The 24,692-nt window shown below is 46.7% G+C and overlaps 1 protein-coding gene and 1 pseudogene across 1 annotated transcript in view; both read left to right on the top strand.

The window, feature by feature from the left end:
- Nucleotides 1–24,692, top strand: part of LOC116764375 (two pore calcium channel protein 2-like) — a 43,183-nt gene that overhangs the window by 15,939 nt on the left and 2,552 nt on the right. Inside the window, exons 6-18 of the mRNA XM_032652957.1 lie at nt 302–420; nt 626–727; nt 2,418–2,544; nt 5,944–6,145; nt 13,137–13,281; nt 15,114–15,299; nt 16,791–16,855; nt 17,652–17,739; nt 18,949–19,018; nt 21,374–21,593; nt 21,695–21,785; nt 23,894–24,007; nt 24,242–24,366. Of these exons, the coding sequence (XP_032508848.1) occupies nt 302–420; nt 626–727; nt 2,418–2,544; nt 5,944–6,145; nt 13,137–13,281; nt 15,114–15,299; nt 16,791–16,855; nt 17,652–17,739; nt 18,949–19,018; nt 21,374–21,593; nt 21,695–21,785; nt 23,894–24,007; nt 24,242–24,366 (1,654 nt within the window). The remainder of the gene's footprint in view (nt 1–301; nt 421–625; nt 728–2,417; nt 2,545–5,943; nt 6,146–13,136; nt 13,282–15,113; nt 15,300–16,790; nt 16,856–17,651; nt 17,740–18,948; nt 19,019–21,373; nt 21,594–21,694; nt 21,786–23,893; nt 24,008–24,241; nt 24,367–24,692) is intronic.
- Nucleotides 23,397–23,497, top strand: LOC116764855 (annotated as a pseudogene).

The raw sequence follows: 24,692 nt of genomic DNA, 5'->3' as shown, positions 1-24,692 counted from the left end.
GGGCGTGTTTTTTAAACTTATTTTTTACTGAAGTATAGTTGAATTACAATGTTGTGTTAATTACTGCTGTACAGCAAAGTGACTCAGTTATACACATATATATACACATTCTTTTTCATATTATTTTCCATTGTGGTTTATCCCAGGATATTGAATATAGTTCCCTGTGCTATACGGTAGGACCCTGTGGTTTATCCATTCTCGATATACCCGTTTGCATCTGCTAGGGGTGGGTGTGGTTTTTGTTTTTGCAGAAAATTAGCTGATTGCCCGTAAACGAAATGAGATGTTGTCTTCACAGATCCGAAGGGCTTTTCGAAGCATCCGGAACACTCTGCCTGATATCCTCTACGTCTTCCTCTTGTTCATCTTCAGCATGTTGGTATTCTCCCTCATGGCCTTGAAGCTTTTCGGGGATAGGTGAGCAGGCTGCTCTGCAAGTTTCTGCCTGAGAATTCTCCCACGACTGAGTTCAGCCCGTGCGTGGCAGAATCGGTCACTAGATGCTATCTTCCTCGTTCAGGCACTCCAGGAGGGTTCTCGAAAGGGGAAAAGTGTGTCGGAAACTGCAGCTTCATTTATGTCTGTGGGTTTTTTTCACTCTGTGTTGCTGGTTCCTTTTTAGGGGTCTCAAAACAGTGGAAGGATCGCCCTACTTCACCAACATCCTGGACATAGCATTTGAGCTCTACGTGCTGGTCACTACCGCAAACAGCCCCGATGTCATGTACGTGAGCCCCCAATTCATGTTCACGGGCATCTGTTACCGTAACAGGATTCACTTTCTTAAAAGCAGCTGTAAGAAAAAAAAAAAGTGATTTTCTGTTTATTCATATTCATTGTAAAATGTTTGTGTACTATTTTTTTTCTTTTTTTTTTTTTGGCCACACTGGAGCATGCAGGATCTTAGTTCCCTGGGGTTCCCTGACCAGGGATCGAACCCATGCCCCCTGCAGTGGAAGCACGGAGTCTTAACCACTGGACCGCCAGGGAAATCCCTTGTAAAGTTTTTTTTGTTTTGTTTTTTTTGTGGTACGCGAGCCTCTCACCGTTGTGGCCTCTCCCGTTGCGGAGCACAGGCTCCGGACGCGCAGGCTCAGTGGCCATGGCTCACCGGCGCAGCCGCTCCGCGGCATGTGAGATCTTCTCGGACCAGTGCACGAACCCGCGTCCCCTGCATCGGCAGGCGGACTCCCAACCACTGCGCCACCAGGGAAGCACCCCCTTGTAAAGTTTTTGAAGAGTGCAAAGTGTTGGCACTAACGATAGCCTACCCACTTTATTGAAAACTAAATTTAGATGAATGTTTTAAAAAATGAAAGCAACAGGAGACATCTCTGGAGATACAACTTAAATATTTGAGCCCACTTTCTATTCTGGAATCTTCTTTGAGTCTTGAGTTGAAACGCCTAAGCCATTTTTGTAAAAGAATCATGGCTTGTTCTCCTAAGCATTGAGGTGGTTTTCTGGCTAAATGAAACAGGAAAGAAAATTCTCCACGCATGTGGACATTATTTAGGAGAAAAACATTACGTTTTTTTTCCCCCTAATGTCCTGTATATTATGGATTTGCCTTGTTCATGGAGGTAAGATTATTTACCAGTGCTACCCTGAGTAGGTAGCTCTTGGGGTTCTAGAGTGTAGATAGAATTCTAACTGCAAATGTCAACCCCATCTCCTCCCATACTGCACTGCGGGAGAGGGGCGGGCTTTCTGTTGTCTAGTTGTGTGTAGGATCATCACGTCAACTTGTTCTGGGTTCCTGCTCATTCTTGGGCCTGGCTCTGGCAAAAAGTGAGCAAGGTGAAGTTCCTGGCCCTCCTTGTGTTTTCTTGGATCTTCCCCATAAACATTAGGCTGCCCCCCTCAACATCCCTTCCTGCACAAAATCGAGTTTCCATTAAAGGTGGCGTGAACATGCATCCCCATTTATGCCTTTTGTCCCGGCACCATTATTAACGGTGCGCCTTTCATTCTCATTGTCCCAACGTGGACAGAAAATTATCTGCTCCCCAGCAAGGCAGTCTGGTGTCCCTGAAGAGCCTTGAGTATAACTCCAGGCCATAGTTCAGATTCTTTTTGTAATTCTGGGCAAGTGACTCTCCTTCTGGGCTTTGACTTTCTCATTGTGAAGGGAGGGATGGGGGGATCTCCAAGGTCCTGCCTGCTTTGAAAGTTGACACCTCTCTAAGGCAATAAGAATTTCAGAAGGCAGTCTGGAGCGAGCTCTTTAGCACTGACGATGGTTATGGCTTTGAGGCCCCATAGCACAGTTTGGGGGAGAGTTAGAGTGAGAGAATGTTTTCCTGTGCCTCGAGCATGTGAATTGTCCATGTGGGATGTCACCTACGGTCAGCCTTCTATGCACTGTGGACCCAGGGCACGGGAAACCATGAAAGATAATTATTTCCTTCTAGGATGCCTGCCTATGAGTTCAATTGGTGGTATTCTCTGTACTTTATAACCTACATCATCATCAACACCTACATCTTCATGTCCGTCTTTCTGGCCGTCGTCTACAACAATTATAGGAAGCACTTAAAGGTAACATGCATGAACCGGGGGTCAGGGTGCCTGGCTGGGTGCAGTAGCAGGGAGGCTGGCAAATGCATTTGCTAAATATTTGAATGTGTCCATTTACCTTTGGCTTTGGTGAATTTGAAGGCTCGTTTGGTGCCTTGCTGTCCTCTGCTGGGCCAGGCGGTTCTTTGCCAGTCTGCAATGGGTCTGATGGTGTGTCCCAGCCTCACGTGCAGGAGGAGGTCCTGGCTTTGCTCCTCGCTTTTATTTATTTTTTTAAATTTTTACTGGAGTATAGTTGATTTACAACTTTGTGTTACTTTCTGCTGTACAGCAAAGTGAATCAGTTATACATATACATATATCCACTCTTTTTTAGATTCTTTTCCTACATAGGTCATTATAGAGTATTGAGTAGAGTTCCCTGTGCTATACAGTAGGTTCTTATTGGTTATCTATTTTATATATAGTAGTGTGTATATGTCAATCCCAATCTCCCAATTTATCCCTTCCCCCCTTCCCCCCAGTACCCATAAGATTATTTTCTTCATCTGTAACTTTATTTCTGTTTTATAAATAAGTTCATTTGTACCCTTTTTTTAACATTCCACATATAAGTGATATCATACAATATTTGTCCTGCTCTTTCTGACTTACTTCACTCAGTAGGACAATCTCTAGGTCCATCCATGTTGCTGCAAATGGCATTATTTAGTTCTTTTTTATGGCCGAGTAACATTCCCTTGTATATATGGACCACATCTTCTTTATCCATTCTTCCTCACTCTTAATGCATCTGATAGTTCATGGCTCCTGGAAATGTTTTGTGTATCATTGGGATTGGGGATATTCTCCGAGCTCCTTTCCCCACCTCTAACAGAAGCAAAAATACCTTAAAGCCCATAGTTTCTGCCCTGGTGCCTTCTTCTGTGATTAATGTCTGGAGAATTGCTGGAGGTGTTGCACAAGCAGAGGCTTCTGAGGGCTTGGGGCGCAGCGTGCTTTATTTCTGGAATCTGCCAGGATACCTGGGTCATCTCACCTGCGGGCCCCACTGTCACCCACCTGAGCACGCCTCTCATTGGCTGTTTTCTAGGATTGTAAAACTAATTGCACAGAGATACATTTCATCCAAGGGTCATTTTCTTTAAGGGAAGACATAGCCTTTTGAGTTAGATCCTTTTGGTTCTGTTATGAATTTTTCTTTGCTTAGGGATGTTCCCACCAGGGGGCAAGTAGAAAGCCTGGGAGAACTTAAATGTTCGCAGCTAAGGAGAAGTGGGTGGTAGGCTGAGTCTGAGATTCGGCCAACCTCCCTTTGAAGGTGTCTGGCCTGTCCAGGCTCTGAGAAGTCTGTGCATTGTGGGCACCTCAGCTGCTCCCGACCCCAAGGCCAGGCCTCCCAGTAACCCTCCTCCTCTGACTCCCTCCTCCTGAGCAGGAAGAGGCATTCCCAGAGGGTCTGGTGCGCTGGACACAACTGTGGCTCCCCCTCCCCCAAGAAGTGTTTCTTTTAGTTAACACTTCTCGAAAATTAATTTTCTGCCACATGGATCAGTCAGCAAGCGTATCTTAAATGTGTTTTTTGTGCCCAACACCAAAGTTCTGAGGAGTCAACGGCGATGAAGACACAGCTGTACCATTAAGAATGTGAGGTCTGTAAATAACAAATGCTGGAGGGTGTGGAGAAAAGGGAGCCCTCCTACACTGCTGCTGGGAATGTAAACTGGTGCAGCCACTATGGAAAACAGTATGAAGGTTCCATAAAAAACTAAAAATAGAGTTACCATACGACCCGGCAATCCCTCTCCTGGGCATATACTCAGAGAAAACTCTAATTCAAAAGGACACATGTACCCCATGATCATAGCAGCACTATTTACAATAGCCAAGACATGGAAGCCACCTAAATGTCCATCAACAGATGAATGGGTAAAGACGATGTGGTACATATGTACAATGGAATACCACTCAGCCATAAAAGAGAATGAAATAATGTCATTTTAGCGACGTGGATGGACCTAGAGATGATCGTACTAAGTGAAGTAAGCCAGACAGAGAAAGACAAATATCATATGATATCGCTTATATGTGGAATCTAAAATGTGTTACAGGGCTTCCCTGGTGGCGCAGTGGTTGAACATCCGCCTGCCGATGCAGGGGACGCGGGTTTGTGCCCCGGTCCGGGAAGATCCCACATGCCGCGGGGCGGCTGGGCCCGTGAGCCGTGGCCACTGAGCCTGCGCGTCTGGAGCCTGTGCTCCGCAACGGGAGAGGCCACAGCAATGAGAGGCCCGCGTACTGCAAAAAAAAAAAAAAAAAAAAGTGATACAAATGAACTTACATACAAAACAGAAACAGACTCTCAGACATAGAAAACAAACTTATGATTACTGAAGGAGAAAGGGGGACAGGGATCAATTAGGAGTTTGATATTAGCAGATACAAACTACTATATAAAATAGATAAACGACAAGGTCCTGCTGTATGGCACGGAGGACTTTATTAAATATCTTGTAATAAACTATAATGGAAAAGAATATATATATATATGTAAAACTGAATCACTTTGCTGTACACCTGAAACTAGCACAACATTGTAAGTCAACTCTACTTCAATTTAAAAAAAGAATTTAAGGTCTAGCCATGTAATCAGCTTAAAGGGAGCAGTAGGGGTGGGCATCGACGTGGCCGATTGTAACATGAGGGGGGTTCTCCTTGTCTGGAAGACTCCCTGTGCACAGTCAAGCCGGATGGCAGCTCCTGGCAAACCCTCGCTGACCCTCCTGCCCTGGACCTCTTCCTTCTGACCACTTCTAGCCTCGTTTCACGTCCCTGCATTTCTTCCCCCTCCGCCTCTCTTTCTTGATTGACTTAATGGTAGATCTGTCTTCTCCCTCTCCTGCATCTCCCTGTCTCTCAGCAGCAAACCTGATTTCCTTCTTTTCTGGAATCTTCCTTCCTCCTGGGCAGCACGGAGTTTGGACCTGTCTGCCTCCTGGTGCTCTGTTTCTCACCACACAGGTTATCCTTCCTGGGTTCCCTCATTTGCACTTGGTAAGCTGAGTCCTGTTTCTGCAGGTGGGGGTTAGCTACCCATCCCTGGAGCAGGGGAGGGATTTGGTACCTTGTGAATCAGCAGAACCATGGTGACATCTCTTTGCAATTTCCTCCTGTAGCGTGAATTCCTGAGTCACTCTTACAAGATAGGCTGTTGTAAACCCAGGAGTGGGGGCTTTTAGGACTTTTTGTCAAGCATGGTGAGGCCTTTACACTTGGGTATCTCCTGCTCATCCAGAAGAATGCACATGGTCCCCAGGACACACTCAGATGAACTTTTCCATTGCCTTGAAATGTTTAAGGTGGAAAATCAAGACTTTCTTGAATCTTCCTCTTAAAAAAACACACTTCTGTTTTTTCAAGAATGAGATTCGCACACTGGCATACCTGAAGCGTCACAAAATGATAGAGGCTTTCAACATTTTGAAAGTCAAGGTGGGCACAGAGTTTGTGGTGAAGGAGGCCCAGTGGAGGCAGCTGGCCAAGATCGTGGCGCCAGACATCAGCAGTTCCCACCTGGAGCTCCTTTTGAGGATCTCCGACGAGGGACAGAAGGGTTATGTGGGTAAGAAGCCTTGGCCGCTGAAATTCCTCTTCCCCGTGCATCAAAAAGTGGGGTGGGGGGGCTCCTAAAAGTGATGGGATGCTTGTTCATTTTCTTAAGTTTGCAACTGAGAATGTATATTGGCATTCCCCGCTGGTAGTGTCACAGTGGAATTAGGTTCCTGACGCTGTGTTCTGACAGGGGTGTCGTGGTGTGTGTTGTCAGCATGTGAGGAGGCTTCCAGAAGCCCTTCACCTTGTAACACGCTCATCCCCCTCCCAGGATTCTGCTTTAGGGAGCTCATCTAAAATATGGAAAAGGGCTGTATAAATAAACGTCTAAATTGCGTTTGGCATTTGAAAAGTTGAAAGTCACCTAACTATTCATGTATTAGTGGTTGATAGTTATTATCAATAATGTTTCATATTGGTGGCATGCTTGCCACGCATGAGACACTGTCACGATCGTTGTGTGTATGTGATCTTCCCCAGACTCACCGAGGTGTAGGTCTTGTTATCCTCATCTGTCATTATGGAAACTGAGACTCAAAGAGATTTGGTCGGTTACCCAGAGCCACACAGCTGCAGTGTGGTACAGGCCATCTGACTCCAAGGCCCCTGCTTTTTATCATTACTCTGAGCTGCCCCAGATTCTGAGGGTCACTTAACGGGAAATTTTGGTGACATTAAAAATGACTGTGAAGATGAGGTAACAGTGGGGAAAGATGTGAGATGACTAAAATACACCCCAAACTGTAGGGCACACACATTTCTCTAGTTTCAAGAGAAGTCTAGATGGAAACACACCCAAATGGAGTGGGAGGTCTGAGAGAATGTAAATGTACGTGAGACGAAGACTCTCAAACTAGTCCAGCAGAGACACGGGCTTTTTAGGACTCGGTGCCTGTGTGAGAAGAAGGAAATGACAGTGATTGTCTGGAACTTACATGAGTGTCCAGGGAAAAGAGAACTGTGTGGTAAGACACTGTTAAATGGGTGATGCCAACATCTTCCAATGAGGGTTTTGGATCCAAGATGGAAGGTCAGCAGGGTTTGACAGGTGCCTTCCATTGAGCCCTGGGCATGTCCCTTCAGCCGCCCAGCTCAATGGCTCAGGATCCAGGTTTCTCAGACCCTGAAGAGATGGCTTTGGTGCCCCCATTAGGGATTGGTGGTGATGCACTGTGAGATCCTCATGTCAGGGTTAGGGTTCTGCTAACGGTGGGGGAAGGGCAGCTGGGCAACCCTTGAGCACCGTGCTTCCCAAGCTCTTTGGGAAGTGCAGTGAAGCTTTTAAATTGCTAGCCTGTCATGCAGCTGTACACTTGGGTAAAATACAACAAAAATGAATAACTATAAAAATGAAATCAAAAAAACATGTAAAACGCAAGTCCCAATTTTTCATTATTAGGGTCAACAGACATGAAATGATCCTGTCAATTGTTCTATATGTTTCTAAATTTTCAGGGCTGATCTCATGGGGGTGAGTCGGGGAGCATGAGGACAGGACCAGCCGTGGCCCAGGGACCACACTCCTCCTCCAGGGAGGAGCGCTGCTCTAGGACTTGGAGGAGAGGTCGGGACCTGGGCCCCCTTGGATCTCCCACTCCAAGAACTGGGGTGGGATGGTGGCCCATGTCGGTCCAGGATTCCTAGACCTCAGCCCCTCTGTTTTTGAGAATTCTCTTTTGATCATTTAATACCTCTGCTGCTTCTAGAGAATTGAGACTCTGAAGATGTTGATGAAGCTTTAGGGCTTTATAAACTCTCTGCGATTCCTCCTGTAGCATGAACTCCTGGGTTGCTCTTACAAGATGAGCTGTTGCAAACGCAGGAGCAGGGGCTTTTAGGAGTCTTTGTCGGTCTTGGTGAGGGCTTCATACTTGGGTATCTGCTGCTGATCCAGAAAAGATACACATGGTCCCCAGGACACACTCAGATGAACAGTGTTTCTTTGTTTATAAGGTCAGTCTAACTATTGACACTTGGGTGTCATGAAGAACAAACATATTAACACGTGGGGACATAGCATCTTAATTTCTTTGGAAACTTCTTTGGTAATTTCCTTGTGTCTTTAGGTAAATACAAGTTATTGACTATTTATCTCAATATGCATTAGGCCAATGCCCCGAACTCAATTAGTAATTTTAGAAAATATGTTTAAGAAATCATGGGTAGTTGATTCCCTGTTGACACCAAGGATTTGTCAGAGAAGCGTGAAACTCTGGACACTGTATCCATATAGCTTAAGCGAGTTACCCTATAGGGCCTTTTGGTTTACAGTATCATGTGATTTACACAAGTCAGTTGATAAAGATATGAGTTTTTAAATCACAACACAGTTTGAATCATGCCGCTTGGTTCCGGCCTATGTTTAGGTTTAAAGACACCTAAATGTTAGCTGAGATCATGATACCAATTGACCCATAAGATAAGGGGGGGGGATGTTAGAAGTTCCAACCATTTTAGCCTCTTTAGAAAACAAAGTTTGCATGAACTAAAACTCTATATTTGTACTTTGTATTTACATTGGATAAAATCAGGAAGAAGATGCGAAGCCACATTTTAAACCCTAAATCACAAAACAATTTATTAGTTTTCCTTTCCTGGGAGCATTAAATACATTTGAATTCAAATTTTAAATTATTTTAATTTGATTTATAAAGTAATTTTAGAACATTTTAATTTTTGGTCAGAAGTCCTTAGATTTTAAGTGTGTAACCAGATCTTTAAAATGTATCCTTTTTACCAAAAAAAAAAAAAAAAAGCTTGTTTTTTCCCCCTAATGGCCTTTTTACAACTACTAATTGCGGGTCTATTGCTAATTTGCATATCTTAAATTTTTTTTTTAATTAGGTAAAGACACTAAGAACATTAAATGAAGTTAGAATTCCCTGGTTCCCATCTGATTTTCTTAAGAAATTAGAATATAGAAATACTGTTTAAATGAATATTTGGTTGTTTTACATATTTTATACTTGTGGGGGCCAGACTTTATAAACTGATTTGTTAGTTCAAGTTTTTATCTGGAAGGCACCTGTGTCAAGGAGAAAATCATTTTAAGACCTAGTTTCTTTAGCATTTTAATACGTTTGTGCAAGCCGAGAGTCTGTCAGAGACTTTGTTAAAAGAAAAAAGGTGATCGTTAAGCTTGAAATTCCTTTTTTCCTCCACCCTAGTGAGGCTTTTTGTTTGTTATGTTTGTTTGGTTTATCTATTTTTTTTTTTTTTAGGGGATAGCACATTTAAAGCATAAAGAAGTTTTCCTTGATTTCTTATTCCGGGAGGACCTTTAAGTCTCCATTCAGAATTTAAGGAATGCATAGTGTTCACTTTAAAATAATTCATTTAACAATTCATTGAGAAATCGTTGCTTGTATCGGTTTGCTTGGGCTGCCATAACAAAGTCTCACACACTGGGGGGCTTAGACAACAGAAATCTATTTTCTCACAATTCTGGAGGCAGGAAGTGCAGGATCAAGGTGTTGTCTGGCAGTCCTGTGTCCTTGGCTCCTAAATGATTGTGTTCTGTGTCTTCACACCATCTTCCTTCCTTGCGTGTCTGTGTACAAATCTCCTCTTCTTATGAGGGCACCAGTCATACAGGATTAGGGCCCACCTAATGACCTCCTTTTAGTCTAATTATCTCTTCAGAGGCTCCATCTCCAAAATACAGGCACACTTAGAGGTGCTGGGGGTTAAGCCTTCAACATATGAAATTTCTGGGAACACAGGCCAGCCCGTAACTCCTGTTTTAGGGGTTCTGTCCTTAGACTGTTGCCTTCTCTAGAGCTTTCTTCTATGGTTTACTGTCCCCCCCACACCCCTATACTACTCATCTTCGAAAGTCATATTTATATTATTAGTTTATCAAAATCTCAAACTTTAACATTTACGCCAAATGCACAGAACCGCCATGGTTCTGGTTCAGCTGCTGCCCTTTCCCCTTCACACGATGCGACTCCACCTGGTCTGAGGCTGCAAAGCCACAGCAGGACAACAGTGACAAACCTCACCTGTGCGGTACTCTTACTTTCTAATGCCCTGGGGACATTGAGCCAAAGTAGCTCTTGACCTTCTGAGCAGGTGAAAGGGGGCAAAGGAGGTCAGCAGATGCCCTTGAGACACACCCATGACCTTGGCTGCCATTGGCTGGCTCGTGACTGGAGTCCACAGGTCTGCGTCCCCCGCCCTGAGCCCTGCTCAGTTTTGCCACCTGGGTCGTCATCCTATTTGTAAATTAAATGAGCCCAGGACTCATCTAGTTTGAAAAAAGGAATCCATCCGAGTCACAGATGTGGCAAGAGGGTGCCGTGAACTCATGGCTTAGCAGACTTCCCCAGTATTTTACCTTTTACAGAATAGCGATGTCAATTTAAATACCGTTACCAGGGCAAACACATCTCTAGGGAAGACAGCCAATCAGATTTGTTGGCTTTTAGGGATCACAGGTTATCTTTTATAGGAGATAGCGGTCATTTCTGATGTCTGGGTGTCCAAAGACTCCTTTGTTTAACCAACACTTTCAAAGACAGTTTTAATAACAGAAAGCCAAATGGAATTTCATGCTTCACGACAGTCTCCCCTCAGTACAGGCAGGGAGATCGCTAGTTCTGTGAACATGCTTGCTTTCCCCCTTGATCGGCAGTTATGGGCAGGTGTGGTTTCCAAGACTAAGCACTGGGATTCTATTAGTGCCAAAAGTGTTAAAGACTTAAATCTAGTGTTAAACTGAGAAACATGAAACTTACAGATGTGGAAAGAAAAGGGTTGCATAGAATTATTAACAAAGAATATGGAGAATAATATGTCTACAGCATATTAGGGTTGGTACACAATGGTTCACAGGCTAAATGTGGCCACTGCCTCTTTTTCTAAAGTTTTACTGGAATACAGCCATGCTTATTCATTTGTGTATTGTTTATGGCTGCTTTCATGCTATAATGGCAGAATTGAATAGTTGAAATGGAGACCATATTGTCCACAAAACCTAACTCTCTGGCCCTTACATTAAAAGTTTGCTGACCCCTGATCTCCAACATAAAGTACCAGATGGGTACAAATTCTTTCTTGACACAAAATCACCATACTTTTGATTCTCTTTGTCCTTTCTTGTTCTATAGAATCTTCTGGATGAAAAGATGTGAGCCCTGTGATAGTGATGGATTCTCCGTTGGTTGAGGTTACTTGATGGCTGAAGTTTTGGCTGGATTCTTGTCAGTAGGACCCCCCAAACCCTATTTGTGGTTGTCACATCAGTGTCTCCCTACCTTCTGAGGGTGGAGCTCACGTAGCCCAGGTCCTGGATCCAAGTTATCACATCATCTAATTCTCTAAGGCTGCCCTTCCCCCTCAGCGGGTGCTACATGTCTTGGCTATTAAGACATGTCTGTGCATTTTGCTTCTAACTCTAAAGACCCAGGAACTAAGATATCCTAAGACATATAAGAGTGTTTTTCATCCAACTTGATGGGCTCATGTTCTTTCATGTTCTTAGGACCATCTGACTCTTGAGGAAAATAGCAACGTGAATGTTTAATGTCACTCAGGGTTTTGTCTGATTCAGGCTCCTTACTCAGATGAGGGCACACTTCTGACGAGGCTGAGGCTTTCTCTTTGCCTGGGTGTCTGTTGATGGCAGTTCCCCATCATCTTTCTTGCATAAACCACTCTGGTGGCACCTGTAGAACCACGATTCATTGTTTACTTCTGAAAACTCGAAATGGAGACCTACTCATTTCCAGGCCTCTAAATGAGAAGCATTCTAGGATTGAAAAACTCCACCCTGGGACTTCCCTGGTGGCGCAGTAGTTAAGAATCTGCCTGCCAATGCAGGGGACACGGGTTCGATCCCTGGTCCGGGAAGATCCCACATGCCTTGGAGCAATTAAGCCCGTGCACCGCAACTACTGAGCCTGCGCTCTAGAGCCCGCGAGCCACAACTACTGAGCCCACGAGCCATAGCTACTGAAGCTCGCGCACCTAGAGCCTGTGCTCCGCGACAAGAGAAGCCACCACAATAAGCCCGTGCACCGCAACGAAGCGTAGCACCTGCTCTCTGCAACTAGAGAAAGCCCACGCAGCAACGAAGACCCAAGGCAGCCAAAAATAAATAAATAAATTTAAAAAACAACTGCCTTCAGAAAAAAAAATGCCCAAAAAAACTCCACCCCAGTCTTTAACAGCTGTCTCAGCTATACCTGATTTGTACCTGCAACTTATTGCACACATTTCTTTAAAGTTTGCAAAGCATTCAACTTGGTTTTCAAAGGAGCAGTAACACTCTGTGTACAACCTGATTTCATCCATTGATGTGATCGATATTTCTCTGAGCTGTATGTAACAGGAGGTTCACGCATAAACAGATTTGAGAACCAGCCTAGTGGATGCGTGGTCAGCATCGTGGTGAGGGAGAGGCGCATGGGGTGATGGGGAATAGCCTGCCGGCTCCGGGCATTCAGCAGATCAAGAGCATCACCTCCGCAGTTGGGTGGGTCCAGGCTGTCAAGAAAGTGCCCACTGCACTTTGGCCCGGGGTGATGGGCCAACTTGTATGGAGGCTGTTGTTTTGAGTGAGTCCTTGAGAAGGGGCAGAGAGGGAGGGTAGGCAGAGAAGAACACAGGGTCTCAAGGGGAAGGGTATGGATTATGCCTACCTTGGAGGCTTCGTGAGAAGGAAGAGGAGGTTGGGTTGAGCCTGGAAAGCTAGGTCAGGCAGACACTGAAAGCAGTGATGGCTGAGTGAGGTGGAAGGCAGGGAGTGAGGCAGTGGTGTCTGTGAGCTGGCGAAGTCACATGCTTGGGTTGGCTGCCTTGGGCTGGCTCAGGGTCTGAGTGAGGACAAGCGGGAGGCTGTGCCACTCACTGTCCCCTCGGCCTTGGGCCTTCATCCTTTGAGGCTTCATATCTTCACCTGTGAAACGCAGATCCAAGAGTCTGTGCTGGCTTTGTTTCACCCGTTGAACCCTAGTGTCACAGCAGCCATGTATTTGGGGGTCCTTTTTTCATTGCAGACAAAATGAACTTTCTACGCTTGGCTGACCTCCTCAACATCCAGGTGGTCACCATCAACATCAAGAGACACCCGCTGGAAGCCTGGATGCCTCGGGTATACCAGTCGTCCCCAAGCCTCTTGGTTCAGAAGACGGTTCGGCACAGGCAAGTGAGACGGGGCCGGTTTTCTCCCAAATTGCTTTGAAAATAGAGGAATCTGTCAATGCTGTCTGGACTGCATGTGTTTCATCACTGAAGCTGTAAACCATTCCCCTGCTCACTGCTTCTGGTTTCTTGGGAAGGCATGGAAATGGTTCTGCTATGTTTAACCTTAGCCAGAGGACAGGTTTCTAGATTATGCTTCCTTCTTCGGTGTTTTTTGTTTTTTAATGCTCAAGGGCCACAGACTGGCTGTGCTTTCTGAGCCAGGGAAGCTGACCACTCTCTGATTTCAGGAAGTTCCTGCCCCATCAGAGTCATTAGGAAGTTGATGTCAAATATGGCATTTTGTTAAGTATCTGGTAAGTAGATGTGAGTTAGAGTTACTGGAATGACCGTTAAGAATGCCAGTTAGGGCTTCCCTGGGGGCGCAGTGGTTGAGAGTCCGCCTGCCGATGCAGGGGACACGGGTTCGTGCCCCGGCCTGGGAAGATCCCACATGCCACGGAGCAGCTGGGCCCGTGAGCCATGGCCGCTGAGGCTGTGCGTCTGTAGCCTGTGCTCTGCAACGGGAGAGGCCACGGCAGTGAGGGGCCCGTGTACCGCCAAAAAAAAAAGAAGAATGCCAATTAATTCTTTTATTCCCAAGTAGATGGACTCCAGAAGAGTCCTTTATCCTGGTTGGAGAGTTTATTTTTACTATGTGTGGCCTGGAACACCCCTATCAGCAGAGGCTCCCCTCTTGCCTTCTTTGAATTTAATGTTTCATAAAAGTGAATGGTTCACTTGGGAGATTGGGATTGACATGTACACACTGATGTGTATAAAATGGATGACTAATAAGAACCTGCTGAATAAAAAAATAAATAAAATAACATTCAAAAATTAAAAAAAAAATGTGAATGATATAGAAGTCCTTGAAAGTAGCCCAGCCTATGATGTACGTAAACATCCCTTTTAGCTCCCATATTGTATATTTACGAAGGCCCTTTATGTAGAGGCTCCTTTCCATTCATCTCAATATTGAACTACTGGTGTGTTTCACACAGTGGATGTCTGTGTAACCACATGTGGCATCCAGGGCTGAGACCTAGAGTCTGCAGCTTCCCCAGGACAATAGGGTAGGAGCCCCCGCTCCCCTGCTTCCCATGGTCACGCCCAGGGTTCACTCAGGATTCTCTGGAGCACAGAGCACAGATGCCTGTGAGGGGCAGCCTGCTCTGTAATTAAGAAGTTGAGTCAGAGCCCAACTGTCATATTTTTTTCACCCCTTTTCACCCCAGACTTGGTGAGAAAGTGGGGCACGCCAGTCCCCTGGAAGACTTGTGTGCAATAGGAGTAAAGAGTTTTTCAGAAGCTTTCTGAGTTAAGGATGTTAATTTTCCAGGGTCAAGTAGTCAAGGTGTAATGGTCCTGGGCTAAGCCCTAAACCTTCTCCTTGCCCCCTGATTCTACCCAGCTTTTCATCTGATCCAGGTACCGTGCCCAAAAGGCGAACCTGGGTAAACTAGGCCTCTGTTCTTCCCCCTCACTCTGTCTTCATTTTCTCCTTGGTGGGAAAGGCTATACCAGTGTACCAGTGTCAGTGAGAGGCAGGTGAATTTCAGAGCCCTAACCATGGTGGAACCTTTCCTTCCATGTTGAGTGAGTATGTGTGTGTGTGTGTGTGTGTGTGTGTGTGTGTGTGTGTTGGTGGGATGGGGGGTGGTGAGTATCTCATATTCATCACACTGACAGGAAACACAGTAGTTCCTGCAGGGCTCTGAACCTGCTTTTTTTTTTTTTTTTTTTTTACTGAAATGTATGGTAACAGAATCTTCTTTTTTCCCTCCTGGCAGGATTTTTGTCTGGGTTTATGATGTCATCATTCTAATAAATGCCATATTCATTGCTTTGGATGAGAAAAACCCCTTAATTTCCTACGCAGAATGGCTTTTCCTTTCTCTCTATATTATTGAAATTCTCCTGAAATTGTACACGTACGAACCCAGAGCCTATTTTGGAAGGAAGCAGTTCTGGAACTGGTGAGTCTGTGTTTTGGGGAGGAGGCCGTGGGTGAAGAGAGGGGCTTTCTGTCACACTTTGGGGAATAAAGTTGTGGAGTGTTTCAAGCTCCATCTGCCTAGTTTTGAGACTTCTTTTTTTTTTTTTATAAATTTATTTATTTATTTTTGGCTGTGTTGGGTCTTCGTTGCTGCACGTGGGCTTTCTCTAGCTGTGGCAAGCGGGGGCTACTCTTCGTTGCAGTGCGTGGGCTTCTCATTGCAGTGGCTTCCCTTGTTGCGGAGCACGGGCTCTAGACATGCAGGCTTCAGTAGTTGTGGCACGTGGGCTCAGTAGTTGTGGCTCGTGAGCTCTAGAGCGCAGGCTCAGTAGTTGTGGCGCACAGGCTCAGTTACTCCGCGGCATGTGGGATCTTCCCGGACCAGGGCTCGAACCCGTGTCCCCTGCATTGGCAGGTGGATTCTTAACCACTGCGCCACCAGGGAAGCCCAAGGCTTCTTATAATGAAATCTTGAGGGCAGGGGAACATCTGGTTGTCAAAGCTGTCATTTAGGATGTCAGTTTGAATGACTGGCTAAAATTAGAATCACAGATCACGGCATCTTGAATTTGGAAAGGATCTTAGAATGTTGCACCCAATGAGACAATTCCTTCCATGGTTGCCCGGCCCACTCCCTACTCTTGTTATTGGAAAACTTGGCCTGCGTGGCTGGACGATGAGGACCCTTAGCAAGTTCTTTCCCGGGCTGGATGTTTCTCCTGTGACCTTCTCTGCTCCAGGCTCTGTACCTCCTGGTCTTAAACCATCACCCACATGCTGCAAACCATCTTGAGTACCACTGAATGTCAGCCATCACGGGTAGTGCACAGTTTAGCAGGGTTGGATCTCTGTGGTCACTGCTCCCAGTGCCAAGAAACTCACTCAGGTGTGCGTGTGGCCAGCTGACCAGTGTTATCCAAGGCAGTGGCGCCGTTGTGAGAAAAGTCACGGCATGATGAATTTCCCCTTTAATTAAAAAGTTGCAGGGAATTCCCTGGCACTTCAGCAGTTAGGACTCTGTGCTTTCACTGTCAGGTGTGTGGGTTCAATCCCTGGTAGGGGAACTAAGATCCCCCAAGCCGCATGGCATGGCCAGATAAATAAAAATAAATAAATAAAGTTGCAATGCATTTAGTAAGATGAATACCGAGAAAGATTACACTATGTATTCTGAAAATGTGTCAAAGTATTCTTGCAAGTATATAGTTATGTTGGAAGACAGAGTGATATGAATTAGCTGATTCCTACAAATTTCCTTCGATGGTTCATTGGAACAGCCAGTAAATGATCAAACACAGTGTTTCTTGCTTTGTACCTGCTGTCCTAAAAGTTATGGAAATCAATTTGATGGCTGGATCGTTGCTTTGCATAAGAGATTGGATTCAGAGTTTTCTCGGGATTCACTGTATCCCGAGCTTGACAGGCCTTTTCCGTGACTCCTCACTGACGTTGCTTCTCCACCAAATCTTAGGTTTGATACGCTGATCATCATTGCAGCCCTGGTGGCCACTGTGGCCAACACCACCATTCAGTCAGGTCAGTGTCACCGGCTCTCAGCTTCCCCGCCTCCCGGGAGCGGGTGTTCAATCAGTAAACTTTGTAGAACATCCATGGTGTACCATTAGGGTGTTTGGGGCGAGGCAGTGGGGACACAGGAGAATTAGTAAAACTATTCCGCTTTCTGGAGAGGGACGGTAGCTTTGTCTGTGTCTGGTTATATGGTAGAGATTTCATTTGTAGGTATCACCACACCAAACACTCAGCTGGTCACCTCTCCAAACTGCCCTTGATCTCAGGGCTCATCCTTGACCCTCTGCCCGTGTTGGCCCCCAACCCAGGGTCCAGCTGTAGCAGGAACTCTTCATCAGCCTCCACTCACCACCCTCTCCTTTCTACCCTCCTCTGGCTCCTCTACATGTGCCGCCACTGCCCTGCACACTCCTTCCTGTAGATGGCAGAGGGGATTATTAGAGATAGAGAAGCTTCTTAACATGACTATGAAATGAATGCTGGGGGGAGGAACGGCTTGCTGAAATGCGTCCTGTAGAGCGGGATCCACAGTCAGTTCTTGATTATGGTCTGAAGCCTGTTCCTACACTCACGCTTCTTAGTTTTAGGGCTGGAGGGGATGCTCACCTTGGTGCTGATTTGCGGGGGGAGTTACTGGTTGAAGGCAGTCCTCACTTCCTCATGGCTCAGAGCCATCACCCTGTTCTTGAAGTGAAGTGCATAGTTCCCCAGGACCCACAGAGTCTCAGACCTCACTGCATAAAAGGGACAAGCCAGAGGCGCTCCGAAACCGGAATGTTAGATGGTTGTGTTCTTTTTCCAGCGAGAAAATACAACAGTCAGCAGATACTGGATATTGTCTTGATTTTGAGAATACTCCGGCTCTTACGGATCATTGTCAGCGTTCAGAGGTAAAGATGAAGCCATGGGAAACAGCTGCACCTGGGCAGTTCCCTATATTCGGGCTTGACAGAAACCACCCTGCCTGGGAACTAACTATAAACACACCCAGCTGTGAACCCAGGATATAACCTGTATAGAGGACCTGGGTTCTCTGGGGGCGGTGGGGAGGGGCAGGGAGCTTGAGAAGGTGGTCAAGAGCCCCGAAGTGCAGCTCTCTGAGGGCAGGGATTCTGTCCGTCACTTTCAACCCTGCGACGTGGTCCCTCAACTGTGCCTGCAGCCTGGTGACTGGACAGTGGTCATGATGGCAGCTAATGCTAACGGAGTGTGCTAACCATTGTCTTGTTAAATCCCTCCAACAACCCTTGATGTAGGGGCTTTAATGATCTTTAGTTCCTGGGTGATGACAATGAAGCTCAGAGAGGTTAAGTAGTTCCCCCAGTGGTGCACAGCTAGAAAGAGGCAGAACTAGGATGCAAACCTAGGAGTCTGATCCCTAAACCCAGAAAAACCCACCCTGTTTTGGATAGGCCAGGTTCCTTTCAAGGAGTGTGTGGGGTGCCTCCATCTGAGGACTGGCATGTTCCCCCACAAAATAAGTAGGGGAGCAGGCCGGGTCAGCTAAGTCTCCAGGTCAGCTTTAATACAGGCTGAATTTTTTTTTTTTTTTTTTTGGTACACGGGCCTCTCACTGTTGTGGCCTCTCCCGTTGCGGAGCACAGGCTCCGGACGCGCAGGCTCAGCGGCCATGGCTCACGGGCCCAGCCGCTCCGCCGCATGTGGGATCCTCCCCGGACCGGGGCACGAACCCGTGTCCCCTGCATCGGCAGGCGGACTCTCCACCACTGCGCCAGCAGGGAAGCCCCAGGCTGAACTTTCGATGAAGAAAAAGGTTGGGGGAAGAAAGCAGATGAGGGTGGATGGTTTTTCAGCCTCAATACCCGCCTGTGTCCTGCTAGTGAAACTCTGTGATTACCTTTCTTACGTTTTTAAAAACGGTCTTGCTTTCTTTTGCTTCAGGGGAAACTCAAGTTAACTCCCCCCTCAGTTCAGTAGATGGACTGATGCTGACAAAATTGTAAAGGCAGATTCCTGACAGCATTTACAGCACAGATCCAGGACTGGGGGGAGGGGCATTAAACCAAACATGCTAGTGTGGTGTCAGTTTTACTTACATCTTCCCTTTGCCTTGTGTCCGAAACTTTGTTTTATCCCAGATTCCGGGTGATCGTGACCACCTTAATTAACATCGGCCCCACGATGCTGACGTTTGGCGGTCTGGTCTTGGTGAGTGTTCTGTTCCTGTTCTATGTGAAGCAAGCGATAAGATGTTCATTCTTAACAGGTCTCTGTGAGCCTTATTTTAAGTGAGGGAAAGAAAGGGAGATGAAGTCAATGAGATTCAAGGGGTTTCTAGGAGCTATTTTTAGAAATATCAAGTGTGTAGAAACATGGGGCATATAGCCGTCCAGGTACACTGGCTGCTGTAATAAACCCAACCTCAGTGGGTTAATCTCGTCAAAGTGTGTTCCTTACCCACGGTCCAGGGGGGTATTCCTAGCCAACAGGTGGGTCTCAGGGGTGTAGGCTCCTTCCAGAGCATGGCTCTGCCGCCCTGGCCTCAGATCCTTCTTTGTTCTGCTCAGAAGAAAGCCCACCTGCTCCTCCAGAAGCCCAGTGGTAAGAACGTAGCCACGCAAGGCTGTGAGGGGACTGGGCCCCCCACCGAGGAGTGATTCCATGCTATGGATGAGGAAGCTTGAATATCTGCTACAGGGTACTTATTTTCTATTCTGTTAAAGTGGTAAAAAAAACAAAACAAAACAATTCAATTAGTACAGAAGAATGAAAGATGGACTGCAGGTCACGCATTCTCACCCACCACGTGCCTCTTTCCCAGAGGCAACAATTATTAAGAGTTTCTCGTTACGCTTCCTAAACATTTCCATCCATACAACAGGCATGTCATTTCCAGATGTATGTGTATCCAGTTTATTGTTGTGTCAAATGGGATCATCTGTACCAAACATTGCACAACTTTTTTCTATCCAATGTCTTCCCAATGTCTTTGTCACATGTCCTGGAGGACACATGCACCCATGTGAGTTCTGCTCTGATGAAAAGTGTCCCACTGAGGGACCACTAGAGATTTCACTTCTTTGCCATCACAGATGATGGGGTGAAGCCCATCTTGTGTGTGTCTTTGCTTTCGTGAGTGTTTCTGTTGGGTACATTCCTAGCAGTGGGACTGCTAGGTCACAAGGTAAATATGTCCACAGTTTGGATCAGTGGTGGCGAATTGCCTTCCAAAAGATGTGCTCCCTGTGTATTCCAAATGCCAGTGTGTGCGGCATCTGTTTCTCTGCACCCCTCACAGCTGGGTTTATTAAACATTTCCATACTCTCCAATCTGATGGGTGAGAAGATGGCACTGTGTCCCTTTGATGTGCATTTCTTTAGTTATTCCAGAGGCTGAGTGTGTTTTCCATGTTCTTTGGGCCACTTATGCTTATTTTTTTTTTATAAGCAGCTTAATTCATATCCTTGGTCCATTTTTCTATTAGTTGTATTTTTTTTTTTTTTTTTTTTTTTTTTTTTTTTTTTTTTTTTTTTTTTATGCGTTACGCGGGCCTCTCACTGTTGTGGCCTCTCCCGTTGCGGAGGACAGGCTCCGGACGCGCAGGCTCAGCGGCCATGGCTCACGGGCCCAGCCGCTCCGCGGCATGTGGGATCTTCCCAGACCGGGGCACGAACCCGTGTCCCCTGCATCGGCAGGCGGACTCTCAACCACTGCGCCACCAGGGAAGCCCTGTATTTTTTTTATATGATTTGAAGGGGCGTTTTGCCGATCAGGGAAATAAGCCCTTGGTATGTTGTATACAGAGTAGTTATTTTTCCTCATCCATCACTTGTTTGTTTTTGTTTTTCCTAAATAAAGGCTTTCTGTTGTATTTTTTCGGCTGTCTGAAAGTTTAAATTAATTACGTTGATGTTTTATTTTACAGTTTTATATCATGCTTATAAGGCTTTTCTCTACTTGATTTTTTTTCTAGCTCCTTTATAGTTTGGTTTTTACATTTAACTCTTTGACACCTTTGGAATTTATTTTGATATAAGAAACGAGGTAAACGGGACTTCCCTGGTAGTCCAGTGGTTAAGACTCCACGCTTCCACTGCGGGGGGCACGGGTTTGATCCCTGGTCGGGGCACTAAGATCCTATATGCCACGTGGCACGGCCAAAAAATTCCAAAAAAAACAAAAAACAACAAAACAAATGAGATAAAGATCCAAATTTATTCTTTTTTTCTCTAGAGGCCTAACTATTGATATTATTTATGGAGTATTTAACCCACTAACTTGCTAACAGCATCATTTTGTCTTTGTAAACTGAGACCACAGCAGAGGTCAAGGTGTGGTCCAGCTGGCCGTGCCCCCGTCCCTGAACAGCCCAGTGGCCAGTGGGCTGACCCATCCCACCCTGTTCCTGAGGCTGCTGGAACTTGTGGCCGTGGGGAAAGCCATCCCCAGAATGAGGGTCGCAGCCCTTTCTGCCGGCCGTTGTCGCAGGCTGACCCGTGTCTGCGTCCTCCTGCCTCCCCTCATCCCACCTGCCCACTTGTGCCTGGTGCCGCCCGCCCTAGGTGGTCTACTACGTGTTTGCCATCGTCGGGATGGAAGTGTTCCACGGCAAAGTGCACTTCTTTGACCCCAGTTCCACCAGTCCTGATGCCCTGGTGTGTGGGAACCCAGCCCTAAAAGACTCAGCGTTTGCCCGAAGCAGGTACTGCAGGAACAACTTCAATGACCTGGCTGCTTCTCTCATCCTGCTGACAGAGCTCACCGTGGTTAACCAGTGGCACGATATCCTTTCCGAGGAGGTGGGTGTGGCGGGGGATGCTGAGAGCACCTTCCGGGAGGATTAGGTCTCGGCTCCTTGAACGCTTGTTTCCTTAGCTTCCCACTCCTCGCAGATGGCTTTGCCCTCGTGACTCACCAGGCGTCAAAGCTGTATTTCATCGGCTTCCACGTAGTGGTCGTCATCCTCATTGTTAAGTGAGTTTGCTCCTGCCGGGTGGGCCGTTCCAGATCCCCCCCCCTCAGATCTACAGCTGCTCGCACCTCCCTCCTCCCTGGCGCCACCCTTGAGTACATTGTGGGTGGGTCCCATCTCCCCTGCTAGATGCTAAGGCACCAGAAGGGAGGCATCTTACTTTTGTTCACGTCTGTGTTCTTCAGTGTCAGCCAGCCATGCACGTCAGTATATAGTATACATCTCATAGCCTCGCCAATTGTTTGGGTCAGAAGGGCTCTGGGGTCCTGGCCGGTCTCCCTACCCTTCCCCGGTGGGATAAATCACCTTTAGAACGTCCTTGTGAATTGTGTCCACCCTTTGCTGAAATCTGCACAACTCCTGGGACTCATTAGAACCTATACGAGTGAATTTCCTTGTCATCCAGCTCCGGTCCTCGCCTGTCCTTGCACAGGTAGAATGGAAATGTGCTTACTGGTTAATTTTCTTCATTGGTTCCAGTTCTGTCCTGACTTCTCTTCCGGGGAGAACTCAGGCACCGTTTGAAAGCTGCTATGACATCTCACCGTTCCAGAGGGCTTTCCTTCCTGCTTATCGATCTCTGATTCTAGCTCCCCTGTTCCTTGTGGGACCTGAATTTGAGTCCCTTTATCCCTGTTTTTCTTCCCCCCCCCACCCAGAAATGTTTTCTGGTTGTCGTATCCCTCTTAGAGCCCGGGGCCCACAATTCTTGGGGTGACAGCCCAGGCCCGGGCCTTCCTTGTCACATCAGAGCTGCTTTGGCCACCATCCTGTTGATTTTGGCTCAAGAACGTCCCAGCAGAGGAAGGGGAGGGGAGGAACTGCTCAGGGCTGCTTGTCCTGCACCGTCTGAATGGAATATGTAGTGGGAACGAGAGAGGAATGCTTCTGAGTGATTCTTAGAGAGGTTTCCAGAATGCTGGGATAGGCCGAGGCAATGTGAAAAGCTGTAGGGGTTTTTCAGCTCTTCCCCCCAAAGCATGCGAGTATGGTGACAGCCCTGGGCTGAGGTCAGAAGTGGTGAAGGAACTGGGATTCCCTACTCACAAGTCGCAGGTCAGTGTGCGTGTACGTCATGTGTATATACTGACAAAGTGTGATGCCTTGGGTCCGAGACAAAGATAGTTTATTCCTCATGGCAGAAGCTGCCGCCAGAGCGATACTTGGGGCAGCTCCCTGAGCCCTAATCCCCACTGCACCAGGAGGTGAGGGCCAGTTGGATGGGCTGCATTGCAGGAGGGGAACTCCAAAATGAGGAAAAGGGAAAGACCTTATTTTTACTCTCGAACGTAAGCAAGTCTCCGGGGAGGGCAAAATGAAGTCTTTGCTACCCTAGTGGTCGCTGGGGAGGAGACAGTAAGTAACAGTAAGCTTTACTATTGTGGAGCATATCTGGAGACACACATATCGTGTGGACCAAAAAGTTCGTTTGGGTTTTTCTATGTCACGGACCACCCGAGCGAACTTTTGGGCCAGCCCAATAGATCCCTAAATTGGCTGTCAGTGCCTTTGCTCAGAGGACCTAGACTGTGCAATAACACGAGATATTCATGGAGAATTTTCTACCACCAATTATGTGGCCTAAGCTTCCCCTTAAAATCAACTGTATTTTCGAGCTCACTTTGGTAGCACATACACTAAAACTGTACAGAGAAGATTAATGTGGCCCCTGTACAAGGATGACATGCAAATTGGTGAGGCATTCCATATTTTCGCAATGTAGGGGGAGGGGATTAAGAGGTACAAACTGTTAGGTATAAAATAAGCTGCAAGGATATATGGCACAGCACTGGGAATATAACCAATATTTTACAATAACTATAAATGGAGTAAACCTTTAAAAATTGTGAATCGGAACCCCACCCCCTCTATTTTCTTCTTAATAGTCACTGTTTAAAAACGATGTAGAGGAAGAATGATTTTCCGCATGAAAGAAAGTTGTGCCTGATGCTTGAGAGACATTTTGTTGTTTCTTCCCCATGTTGTGTTTTCTTTGCAAAGATGGGCGGCCTTTTTATTTGGGCTTGAACACTCTTTGGAGCCGTGATTTCCCATCACCTAGACCATGGCTGACTCGATGTAAAACCCTCTGCCTTTTACTTTTTCTCAGTATTTTCATAGCGTTCATCTTGGAAGCGTTTTTTGTGGCATATTCGTTAGAAAAAAGTGAAGTGGAAACTGCCATTGAGAAGAAGATACAAGAGCTTGGAGTTGGGGTCCAAGAGTGAGTAGCATTTCCCGACGCGGCTCATGGACTTTGGAAGCAGGATGTTCATGGCGGGGTGGGTCCTGATCACATTTAACCCCCGAGACCCCATGGCAGCCAGCCTGGTCCTGGGTGCCAGTTCTCAGGGACCCTCGCTGGCTACATGGGTGACATGGGGCCATGGCTGGGAGGACAGAGGGGAACTCAGCTGAGGGACCCGGCTGTGTTCACACCATCTCTTCCTCCCCAAAGGGAAGAAGTGCAGGATGGGAAGCTCATTGACAATGTGGACGCCAAGGACAGTGGCTTCAGTGGGGACGATGGAGACAACAAAAGGAGGGCCTTGAAAGGACTGTACTTTAGAATTGCATCAAAAAGTAAGTTTTAACCCAACTTGAAACTTCCTCCAATCCATCCTCCTCACAGCAGTCAGTGAGATGTTTCCAGGGTGCAAATCCGACCTTCAGGGGCTTCCCGTGTCTCAAGGGCACCTGCCGTGGCCTCTAGGGGCCACATGCATGGTTCCCTCAATACCTCAGCCCGTCTTCCTTCCCCCAGGACCCCCCACGCCTCTGCCCTTTAGCCCTGCTGTCCCTTTAGTTCTTTGGCTCCCCTGCTCCATCCTGCCACAGGGCCTTTGCACATGCTGCTTTCTCCCCTTACTCTCACCTCACCTTGCAAAATCAAGGCTCTTCCTCCTGCA

This window comes from Phocoena sinus, chromosome 13 (genome assembly GCF_008692025.1).
Source record: "Phocoena sinus isolate mPhoSin1 chromosome 13, mPhoSin1.pri, whole genome shotgun sequence".
NCBI lineage: Eukaryota > Metazoa > Chordata > Mammalia > Artiodactyla > Phocoenidae > Phocoena > Phocoena sinus.
This window is presented reverse-complemented; position numbering and strand designations above follow the sequence as displayed.